Source organism: Eschscholzia californica, unplaced genomic scaffold (genome assembly GCF_041429995.1).
Source record: "Eschscholzia californica isolate CP2 unplaced genomic scaffold, dmEscCali1.0.p SCAF_1, whole genome shotgun sequence".
NCBI lineage: Eukaryota > Viridiplantae > Streptophyta > Magnoliopsida > Ranunculales > Papaveraceae > Eschscholzia > Eschscholzia californica.
Window position 1 is genome coordinate 77,174,108 of NW_028238198.1, and position 12,005 is coordinate 77,186,112.

Genomic DNA, 12,005 nt, shown 5'->3' on the forward strand with positions numbered 1-12,005 from the left:
GGGTACCCCCGGTCTACCTCGAAGTTGGGCGGATCCAAGCCGGTAGCAGGCCTTCATAAGGACGTCTAAAGTAGTTAGAGCTGGCGCCTATAAAACTTCCTAAATCAAATGACAGCAGGAGAGGTAAAGACCATATGAACGCCCGCCCTTAATTTTTCGAGGTGGTTGTCTGAAGTACAATGAATTAGTGTAATTACAGCTGTCATAACGCGGAATTCCAACTCAGATTCGTACACAGAAATAGTCGTTCCCTCCCTCCATTTACAATCCCAAGGAGAAAACCCCCAAATTGTTCAAATCACAAACTAACCCTATTTGTTCAAATCTTCTCTCTCTCTCTCTCCCTCCCTCTTTCTCCGATCATGGACAAATTCCAAACCCTAAAAGTCCCCAGAAGATCTTCTCTCATTTCCCTCTTCTTGTTTCTTCAAGTTTCCATCAGCTTTAATCAATCATGGGGTTTCATACCTGCAGATAATTACCTCATCCATTGTGGATCTTCTCAAAACACAGAAATTGACAATCGCATCTTCGTTTCCGATGATTCATCGAGCTCTGGAACCAAATTCTTGTCTTCATCTGGATCAATCTCGCTCAAGGATCAAAACCCAATTCAAGGGTTATCTCCTCTTTATCAAACAGCTAGGGTTTTTACCAAACCTTCAAATTACAAGTTCGAAATTAAAGAAAAAGGAACTCATTTGGTACGTTTACATTTTCTTCCTTTTGATTCTCCAAAATTCGATCTCTCAAATGCACATTTCCATGTTTCTGCTAATGGGTATTTGCTTTTAAGCAATTTTACTAGTCAGAATGAAAACTTTTATAGCAGAAACCCTATTTTAAAGGAATACCTAATTTGGGTTGATAGTTCTAATCTTGATCTTTTATTTGTTCCTTCAAAACAATCATCTTTTGCTTTTGTTAATGCAATTGAGGTTATTTCTGCACCTAAAGATCTAATTGCTGATATTGGAACATATGTTAGTAGTGAAGGAACTGAGAGTTTCAATGGATTAACTAGGGTTGCATTAGAAACTATTTACAGAATTAATGTTGGAGGTCATAAAGTTACCCCTTTTAATGATACTGTTTGGAGAACTTGGATCCCTGATGATGGGTTCTTGAAATTAGAAACTGCTTCAAAAGCAATCTTCTTCACTGGTCATATTAAGTACAAGAATGGTGGAGCAACCCGTGAAGTTGCTCCTGATAATGTTTATAACTCTGCTAGAATCATGAGTAATCCGAATATTTCGACGCCAAACTTCAATATAACATGGGTTTTCCCTGTGAGTTTGGGTGATAGATACCTTGTTAGGATGCATTTCTGTGATATAGCTAGTATGGCTCTCAATGAGCTCTTTTTCGATGTTTACGTAAACGGGTTTGCTGCATATAAAGATTTAGATCTCTCGGAGATCACGGGTATGCTTGCTTCTCCTTTCTACGCTGATTTTATAGTCGATGCTAAGAGTTCAGAGGATTTTACGATTACTGTTGGTCCGTCACGGTTGAGTAGTCCCGGGAGAGTTAACGCTATTTTGAATGGATTAGAGATCATGAAGGTGAGTAATTTAACGAATAGTGTTCTTGATGATGAAATCTCACTTGATTTACAAGATCACCCAAAAGGGCATAATGGGATGTTATTGCCTTCAGTTGTTCTTGCTAGTTTATTGATAGCTGCATATGGTCTCCATAAGAGGAGAACCGAGGTTAATAACTACATGGGATGGTCACAGTTGCCGGTTGATATTCCTGAAGGCAAATAGAAAAGAGTGATACGATCTTAATCGGGTTACTTGATATGTTTCTTAAGGAACAATAAGTTTTTGTATACTATAAAACATCAATGAAGAATGAGTCTATGTTAGTAGGGATCGTGAAAGAGACACGATATGTTTATACTATGTATCTTCTCTCTCCTAAATTTGTAACAAAAGCATGACGATTAACTATTGGATCTCCTTGTGTTATTCCACAATGAAATGTTTGAACTTTGTGTTCTCTTAAGCTATGTTTTGATTTGTACCAAGACACTCGTGTATTCTGAATATTGTGTAATGTATATTTCGATCAAATATGTAGATGTTGACTTAATGGGTAAGTGAATTCCATCTGTTTCGTTTGTTGATTTATCTTAACCTAGATGTGTTTTAACTTGAGTATGCAGTATATCACAACCTAGATGCCCTTGTCGAAGGACCAGAAAGATATTGTCTGGGGCAGCAGCTTCTGTGTGGGAAAAGTTCCACTTGTACAGATTCGTGGCTGTACAGACGTTTCACTGATCGGATTTAGCTAGTCTGTTGGCGGACGGTTGGCCCTGCTACAACCCGCAAAATGGACAAAAGTCTCACAGCCTGCACAGACTTTGTTGGTTGGTCGTGGGTTAACCCAACCCCAACCCCCGAGCAACCCCCAGGTCGGCTGTAGAGACATCTCACAGCAGCCATTTGTGTCCTTAGTCGCGCCCAGAACTATTTTTCCACTTTTTTACTTCATTATATTTAGAGGGCATTTTAGGAGGTCCTGAGATTATGTTTCTACTGCATCATCTGTTATATTACGAAAGGCCGCGCCGGAATAAAGAAAATTCTAGGGGGAATAAAGACATTCATTTTCAGTCCAAAAAAGCGTTCTTTTGATTTATGTCCCTAAATCTTCATCTCCTCTCATCCTCTCTCTCTAGCTCGTCTTCTCTATCTCTCTCATTTTAAACCCCTTAACATAATCGATCATTGGGCTACACATATGTTTTGTAATTCTCGTATTAACTCCTTTGCTCGATCCTCCACAGATCCAAGAACAAAATTCATATCATTGAAAGTAACTTTCATTAGTTTAAGTGTTGTAACTATGATGGTTTCGATCAAATCTTAACTCCTATAGTCTTGTTTGATTTTGAGTGTGGTGATTCTGTTGTTATAGCTTATGGATCCGACTAAATTTTATCATTAACAGTTCGAAGATTTAGTTTATGGGTTCGAAAGGAAAATTCAATTGAATAAAATTAGGGTTTCTGGGAGATCTAGGTTTTACTTACCAGATCCAGTTTTTTTTTGTCTATGTATGTATGTATATATTAACTACTTCTAAACTGTAGTTGAGATTTGTTAAGAAATCCTTCTGGATTTTTTGCTTCTTCTTGTTTAGGTTTTGCAAAATTTCACCCTTTCTTTCCTTAATTTCTAGAAGTTCATATATGGATAACACGATCTAATATATGTATTTTGATGTTATCTTATGAATTGCAGTAGAGGGTTGTTTGAGCTTCTTGGGTCTGGGGTTATTTTGGCTTCTTCAATTAAAACTACTTAGATCTTTTATTTGGTTCCGCCGTTATTTTCAATTAGGGTTTATAAGTTGAAGGAGATGACCTGCAAGAGAGAGAGGATGAGAGAAGGAGATGAAGATTTAGGGGCATAAATCAAAAGAACTCTTTTCTGGACTGAAAATGAACATGTTTTTATTTGCCGGAGAGTTATCTTTATTCTCCAAAGCCGCGGCCGAAATTATCTACCTCAGAAGCCACTACTTTTATAAGGAAAATCAGTTGGAAAATATTATAGGGAACTTTTAGTTAGACAATTATCACCCAAAACAATATTCTTCCATGATGAAAAACTCCTTTTAATCTTTCACCTATATATTTTAAGTCTTCAAACTTTTTTTGTAAAACCTAATATGGAGATAAGTTAAAGAAATTTTAATCTTCAAACTTATTTTTCATTTTTATTTTCAGGAAGCACATAAATTGAATGGGTCTTGTTTAGTACCCTTTTTTTGTCCTGAAGTATCAAACTTTTTTTAAACCCTAAATATAGTTGAGTAGAATTACATTAGAGAGATTTTGTAACCACATAAGAAGCAATTTTAAGAGAAATAGATAGTTGAATACTTTTTCCTCTAAACTTCTAATTGACTTTTCCAATTGTGGTGGTTATTCAAATAGTAACTGTGATTATATGTTATACTGTTTAAAAACACTAAAATTGTGCACTATTTGAGAAATAAATTAAGAAGATTGAAGGGTCAAACTATTAGTGAGAATAGTCTTTTAACCATGTATATTTTTCTGGTTAAATTGATATTATTCTATGATTTATCCCAAAGAATTTCTTCTGCTCTCTTAATTCAACAGAAATAGATAGTGGAATAATTTCAAGAAAAGGAAACAAGGAAATTGAAATATCCAAAAATTCGTTTACTACAAGCCGCTCGAAGTGTTATATACCAAATCAAGGCCGGCACAAATATATTGAAGGCCCCAAGCGAAACTAAAAGTCGGGGCTTTCTATAATGGATGTTAGAAAAAAATTAAATAAAATTTGGAATTCGCAAAGGGGAGGAATTATATCTTTAACCTCTTATCCATGATCTAAACTTTTTACCACTAAGTTGCACCTTAAATTATGTTACAAATTAGTTTAAAGTATAATTATTTCTTCGAAAGTTACATACAAAATAGGAAACATAGAACCCTTGATTATTCATTTATTTGGGTCCAAAGCGGCCGCTTTGGTAACCAAAATAGTGCTCAAGAAAATATACGTAGAGCATTCGTATTACATTTTTCGTCGACTACCAATCACTCTATAACTTATAATCATTCAAAATAATTTTGAAGAGTTCCTTTTGAAAGTCTTCGGGATAAAAGTCTTGTTTTATAAAGCAAAAAAATTGAAATTAGTAATTAAATAAAACCACACGTTTGTAGAGCTGGCATAAATCATAATTAAGAAAGAGGGAGGCAATGCCTTGCAAACAAGGGAGTCTTGGATAACCTAATTAAATAATTATCATAATAAATATTTTATTAATTATATATTTTAGTTAAAAGAGTATAAAATACTACAAAGTTAACAACAAAAATAGTTGTTAGAAAAAAAAAAACACTGTTTGTTAGTTTTTCTAGGGTTTAGGTAGTAGGGTGGGGAATGGGGTGGTGCATGACGTATAACTTCTGAATAGTTTACTAAAAATAATACGCATGAGAGAGGAAATGAATTGAGTGTGAGTAATTAGGGCAAAAAAAGATAGTAAAAATGGTGAAAGATCAAATTCTGATATGATCTTAAATGTTGTATTAGGCATGGGTTAAAAATCAGAGAACAACTAAACGTCATCAGTTTTATAGGGTGGTCCGGTTGAGATTAAAAGGCAAAAGGCCAAGTTGGTATAGAAGTTGGGCTAGGTTGGAGGACCACCAACTTAAATAGTAAAAGTGTTGGGAGAGATGATAGTCTTCACACTTTTTAGAGAGAGAGAGAGAGAGTGGCATGAGAAAGAAATGATACTTTTTTTTTCGTTTATTATTGGGAAGTGATATTTTCTTTGGTTATTTTGTCACACATTCACAAGTTTGTTCAATATGCGTAAACGGTCCAATACTACCCGATGTTTAAGTGACGATTTAGGAGTTGCTAAAAGAAACTTGAAACTAGCAACAAAACTTAATTTACTTAGAGTTTTACTTAATGATCTATCGTTTTTTTCTTCCCCAAGGATTAGACGTACAAATCTAATTGACTCGGACTACAGACACGATGATTGGCCTTTGTAAGGCCAAAACCATTTAACCCAAGCCTTTATAAAGCCCAAACGATTTTGGGATAGCCAACCCCATGTAACACTTGCGCAACCCAGATTGTCGCACCCAACCTATGTAATGCTTTACAGAGACCAAATTGCGGTATCCAGCCAATTGGCCTATATAAGTTCCGACTTAGTTAGTCTAGGCCCAAAGGTCTGGTTACCACCATACTTGTGTATGTCTTTTCAGGGGACGTGTCGGTTTGGTTAGATCGAATTAACACTTGTACATAGATTTAACGATTGTCTTTTATACGGGTAAAATGGAAGGGCAGAAAATAGGTGTCCGGGTCGGGTAAGTGGTTTAAATTCGGGTTATAATGAGAAATTTGTGGGAAATATTGGACCACCTGATGTCCACTCTTGTCCAGCACCTAGTTATAGAACATTTTTCAGTATCTATTCCCTCTATCTCTCTCTCTCTCTCTCTCTCTAGCTTATGGGACTCAAAACCCCAAAAAATCTGTAAGTTTTTCCATCAGACCCAGATAGAGTACTAACACCAGACTCCCCAGAACAACATCATCCATCTGAATAGTCTGATTTCAGTTTCAAATTTCCTTGGAATTCGGTTTCATCACCACTTCCTCATCCCAATATTTAGATTCTTTCATGAAAAGAAAAACAAGAGAGAGAGAGAGAGAAGACTGTGTCTGATTTAGGTCAACTTAAAACAACATAGAGAAATCATGTGGCGGCTTATTAGCATATGACATTTATCTTGTATGAATTAGTAAGAGGTATTTTTTCTTCTTCTTATATTTTATTTATATTCATTTTGTTTGATGTTTTTAAATATTATTAAAATTATATTAAAAATATGTGGGGTAGAAAGTAAAAGAATATAACCAATAATTGAAAGGATTTTGACTTGTCTAGGACTCTATTTTGGTTTTAATTATGTCCTCATGTATTGACCCACTTGCCTTGTATTTATGTCTTTTGTTGGTCTATCGTATCGGATGCATTATATTCACATTCACAAATTCACATTGATTTTATAGAAAAAGTTAGCGGAGCAATAAAATCAAGAATAAACAGACACTCCAATCTTTTATTGTCCATTTGACGGTTAGTACTTCTATCATCGTGTGTTCTCATTTTTTTTTATCGACCAGCTATGTCATATGAAATTAGGGTGTTTGATCGAAGAGGGCTTATGATATAATTTGATCCATTGGTCTTCAATTATTGGGTGGTCTAGATCAATGGCTTGTGAATTCTAGCCCTAAGCTAAGGAGATAATAAAGTACCACAGAGATAAATATGGGAAGAAAGTAAGAGAGATAGAGAGAGAGAGAAAGAAGAGACATCACATGGTCTCCATCTCCTACTATTTTGTAAGGAGAGATTTGATCTTCTTTCCTAGGTTGGGTCTCTGTAGTATACTATGTTAGGGTTAGTTTAAGTTAAGAGAAGTCTCTCACAAGAAGAGTTTATTCCATAGCTCCCCATCACCACCATCACCACCACCACCACTACCACCACAAGAAGGGCTAATCATCCAATTCTTGGGTAATTCACTAAAACCTAAAAAACCCACAATTTATAAGGAAAAAAAACTTACCATGGGTTTTGCTGATTTTTCATTTTCTTCTTGTTTAGTTTCTGTCTTTCTACCTGTTTTTCTCAACTGTTTTTTTTCTTTACTTGTCTAGTCTTCATATACTAAAAAAAAGTTGATTTTTTTCTTACAAATTGCAGAAACCATCTCCATCTTCTATAATCATCAATTCATCACAATCAAAGAAGAAGTATATATATCAAGTTGTGGGTAACTGGTTATTTTCATGGCTAGTGAATCTAGGTCAAATAAAAAAGCAGTAAGGATCTTGGATTCTCCATCATCAGGATTTTGTTACTCAAATTCAACAGATAATAATCTTGTAGTGATGAATCAGATTCAAGGTTTTGATGAAAATAATCAAGGAGATCAGCAGCTCTTCAATCTGACAACTGGGATAGAATTGTTAGCTTTTCCATCTAAGAATATAAATACATCTTCTTCTTCTTCATCAACTCCTATGTGGAAAAGCTTCTTCAATACCAACAAGCAACCAACAAATAGTAGTACTATTACAAACCCTAACCCTAGTACTACTACTGGTTCATCAATAGTACCCACAAATGATTTCTATCAAACTTCATTAATCCATGATCATCATACAACTTCAAATCATGATCATGAGATTAATCTACTAGTTTCACAACCACCCATCTCATCTTCTTCATCATCTTGGCAACAAAATGATTCTTCTCTTCATCAATATCATCATCATGTATTTCCATCTCATCAAGGGCTTTCACTTTCTCTATCTTCAAACAAACCTCCAAACAGTACTAGTATTACAGAATTAATACAACCCTTTGTTAATCATCAACAAGATCAAGATGGGTATTTTGGAAAATCAATAAATTTCCAACAACAAAATCAAATTATGCAAGATGATAATGAAATGCAAACCCACTGCTTTGAGGTGAAAAACTCAAAGTACTTAATTCCTACTCAAGAACTCCTGAATGAGTTCTGTAGTAATGGAAGTAAAGAAAGTACTGATCATTATAAAGTACAAAGACAGAAAAATCAGAAGATCAACCAATTAGAAGATGAAAATGGTAGTGGGTCTTCAATGAAACAATCATTCTTGTACTCTACTCTTGACCTACTTGAATTACAAAAACGTAAAACCAAGTTGATTTCCATCTTGGAACAGGTACACAAATTTTCCCTTTTCTTTTTTTTGTATTCTTCTCCTTATTCTTATGTTTTTTTTTCTTAATTAAATTACTTAACAATCTGTTATTTTTTTCTTCTCCTATCATTTTTTACTACAAAAAACAAAAACATATATATGTACCAAAAACAAAACCCTAATTTTTATTTTTTAACTAGGTAGTTGATTGATGATTCTATACTAGTAATCTGTTCATATCTTTGGTGAGTACTACTTTGAAGCTAACTGTGGGCCTTCACATTAATATTTTCATCAACTCTTCTGTCTTCACTTTCATAATTTCATTACATTGGAGAAACATCTTTTTCTTTTTAGTTACAAGGCATCTCTTACTTCCCTCTATAACAATATATTCTATATATATATAGAGAGAGATAGATAGATGAGTGTAGTATTATTCATCACATTTTGTTTCCTTATCTTTCATTTTTTATTTGGGTTTTGGGGAAATGTAGGTGGATAAAAGATATAGACTATATTGTGATCAAATGAAGGCGGTTGTGGCGTCGTTTGAGGCGGTGGTTGGGTATGGAGCAGCGTCGGGTTACTCGGCATTGGCGTCTAAGGCAATGTCAAAGCATTTTAGGTGTTTAAGAGATGGGATTGTGGAAGAAATTAAGGCAATAAAGAAGGCAATGGGAGAGAAGGACATAGTTGCACCAGGGACCACAAAAGGAGAGACCCCAAGGCTTAGGCTACTTGATCAAACACTTAGACAACAAAGGGCTGTTCAACAAATGAGTATGATGGAGAGTCATCCTTGGAGACCCCAAAGAGGTCTCCCTGAAAGATCTGTTTCTGTTCTTCGTTCTTGGCTTTTCGAACATTTCCTTCATCCGTAAGTCTCTCTCTCACTTCCTCATGAGCTACGGTTTCGACCGTCATGCTTCTTTTAATCACCAAGTAAGAGTTTTACAGTGATCATATATATCTAATTATCTTTTATGTTTTTGTCCTTGACAACCAATATTACAGGTACCCAAGTGAAGTAGACAAACACATTTTAGCTCGTCAAGCAGGACTTTCGAGAAGCCAGGCAATGTCTACACGAATCTCGCTATGAACTTAGTATTCCAAATGAAGATTTAACATCTTAGAAATCACCATAATAGTATATATTTTCTTGCCATTTTTGTTTAGATATAGAGAAAAAAAATAAAGAGTAGTTCTAACATAGGTCCATGTCTATGTGCAGGTGTCTAATTGGTTTATAAATGCTAGGGTTAGATTATGGAAGCCCATGGTTGAAGAAATGTACTTGGAAGAAACAAAGGAACAAAACAATGCTATAGCATCTTCATCAGATTGGGTTGCAGTTGGATCACTCGACGATAATAATCGACTTCTGAATCAAGATAACCTATCTCAATTACACCACGAAGATCAGAAACCAACTTCTGATCAACTAGCCCATGGTGACACTGAAACTCTCTCTTCCATTATCAACATCCCCACTAAGTTAGATCAGAACTACCAACATTACAACCATCATGAAGAAGAAGACCAACAACAACAACAACAACAACAACAACAACGAAGATTACAGTTCGAACGTCTACCCGAAAACGAGAATTTTGGTGCGACGAACTTGGATTTCTCATCTTACAACAATGCTGCAGGAAGTTTGGATCATCACCAAAGTAATCTTGGGAACGGCATTTCCTTAACACTTGGATTACAACAACATGGAGGAAGTGGTGGTATGAGCTTATCATTTTCGCCGGTATCTCAACAATCTCTATTCTTCCCAAGAGATCAAATGGGCGATTGTGATGAACAAGTTCAGTACTCCATCTTAGATGGAGAAGCTCAGAACTTTCCATATCGAAACCTGATGGAAGCACAATTACTCAACGATTTATCCGGATGATTTAGCTGCATAAAGGATTCGATCGTCTGCCGAAAGATTATGGATCAATGGTGATGTATAGTAACTAGAGAACATCTATCTATATATATAGAACAAGCAGGTAAGGGTATATTTATATACATACTCCAAAGAGGCATAGTTAGGGAAGTCATATATATATACTATAGAACATTATTGGTCATTACAGTTTGAGTTAATGTATGTCTTTATATGTCTGCTTCCTCTTCTAGCTAGAGTTCATCACTTTGAGACAAAAAAAGACATCTAGCATTATAAGCTTTACTATGAAGGCCAAAATCAATTAGGGTATTTTTGTTCTCTTCCAAAGGGGTTTGTGCAACTTAGTGAAAAACTTGTTTCTACCTTCCTAATGATATTAATTGGTACTATAAGATTTTTCTTTGAAGTAATTCTAACTTTGCCTTTTGACACTTATTTAGAGTGAAGCAGGTTTTAAGAGCACATCACCCATGCCTACTTTAGGGTGTTTGGGGCGTCACATGTGGTATCAGAGTTGAGCTCGAATAATGAACAATACGATAGTATGTAATTGTTTGGGAGATCGAGCGTTGACTATGGCTGCAAGATCAAACTTAGTAAGTGCCAAAACTATTTAGATGACTCACGCAGCAACGTCAACCAGAAACGAAATTCTGTAACTATTGGGCTTGGGCTTGAACAAATAAGAAATTATAAGTAATAAAATAATAATAATAATAATAATAATAATAATAATAAATAAAGTTATAATATTTAAATCCATTAAAGTAATAGGTATAGGTTTTCCAGTAGTGAACACTACTTTTTTTTACTTAGAAACTTCTCTACTTAGAAAATATAAATGCCATTGTACTTTAGTAACTCCATCATTTTTGTTAGTTCTTCTTTCTCTTTCTTGAATAGTTAATGAGAAACTTATAAAAGCTCAAGGACCACAAAAGCATAGCAACCTCAATTTTATAATATCTCATTTTTCAAGTGGTTGTAGATTGAGTTGGAGTTCTTTTTTTGTGTTTTTCTTTTGTCTTGATCTCTAGCTATATCTACCAAAACTAATCAATATACAATATTAATGAGCTTGAATCGTCGGTGCTTTCGATTACAACCTTATCTTTAACTTATGGTTGGTAATGTGGTCCCATAATTTTACTTTTAATAACATTTCTTCTTACACCCCATTTACACCAGTCCGAGGAATCATACAAGGTTTAGTTTTTATCTGCAAAAATAAAACGGCTGTTTCAATAATATTAAACTACCGATTATCTTCGTGTGAATCATAGAAATAGGTTTAAGCTAAGCTTAAAGATAAACAGGGTACACAGAACTAAATGTGGCTCCATTGACTAATTTTATAATCAATTAGAATTTGTTTCTTTTGTTCCAAAGTGGAAATTTCGATTAAATGTTCAAAGGTTCTTTCCATTGTGATGTTCATAGTCACATAAAATACAGTTTCATACTAAAAAAAATCATCATCAAATTTTAAAAATTAATTGTGAAATAATACCCTGATTTTCAATTATAGTATTGAAGGCCAGCATCAAATGCAATTTATACATGAATCACTTTCGTAAGAAATAAAAAATCACTTAAGTCTCACATTTTGAAGTAGTGGTTGGACACTCATTTCACAATCTAGAAGTCCCATGTTCAGTCTACAGGAGTAGAAATCTATGATTTAGTAAATTTTGGTTGTAGATAGGTTGGGCTTTGGGGCCTTAAAATTGCCTTTAAGTAGTTGGCCTTTAAGGGCTCCGATCTTTTAGAATTAGTTTATTATAGTGTTTATCAAATTCACG

At 34.7% G+C, this 12,005-nt stretch overlaps 1 protein-coding gene across 1 annotated transcript; it reads left to right on the forward strand.

Moving 5' to 3' along the window:
• The first annotated feature begins 259 nt into the window (after positions 1 to 259).
• On the forward strand, positions 260 to 10,418 carry LOC147569371 (uncharacterized). Its single transcript, XM_086662598.1, has 5 exons — positions 260 to 1,772; positions 7,386 to 8,312; positions 8,789 to 9,171; positions 9,309 to 9,369; positions 9,529 to 10,418. Exons 1-5 carry the CDS (start codon positions 363 to 365, stop codon positions 10,201 to 10,203), a joined length of 3,456 nt encoding a protein of 1,151 aa, XP_086518724.1. The 5' UTR covers positions 260 to 362; the 3' UTR covers positions 10,204 to 10,418.
• The last annotated feature ends 1,587 nt before the right edge of the window (positions 10,419 to 12,005 follow it).

Bases quoted from the DNA above. Each gene is read 5' to 3' on its own strand.
- LOC147569371 (XM_086662598.1), top strand. From the start codon at position 363: ATGGACAAATTCCAAACCCTAAAAGTCCCCAGAAGATCTTCTCTCATT. The intron at 1,773-7,385 runs TAGAAAAGAGTG...TAACTGGTTATT, and splicing joins TTGATATTCCTGAAGGCAAA to TTCATGGCTAGTGAATCTAG. The intron at 8,313-8,788 runs GTACACAAATTT...GGGGAAATGTAG, and splicing joins TGATTTCCATCTTGGAACAG to GTGGATAAAAGATATAGACT.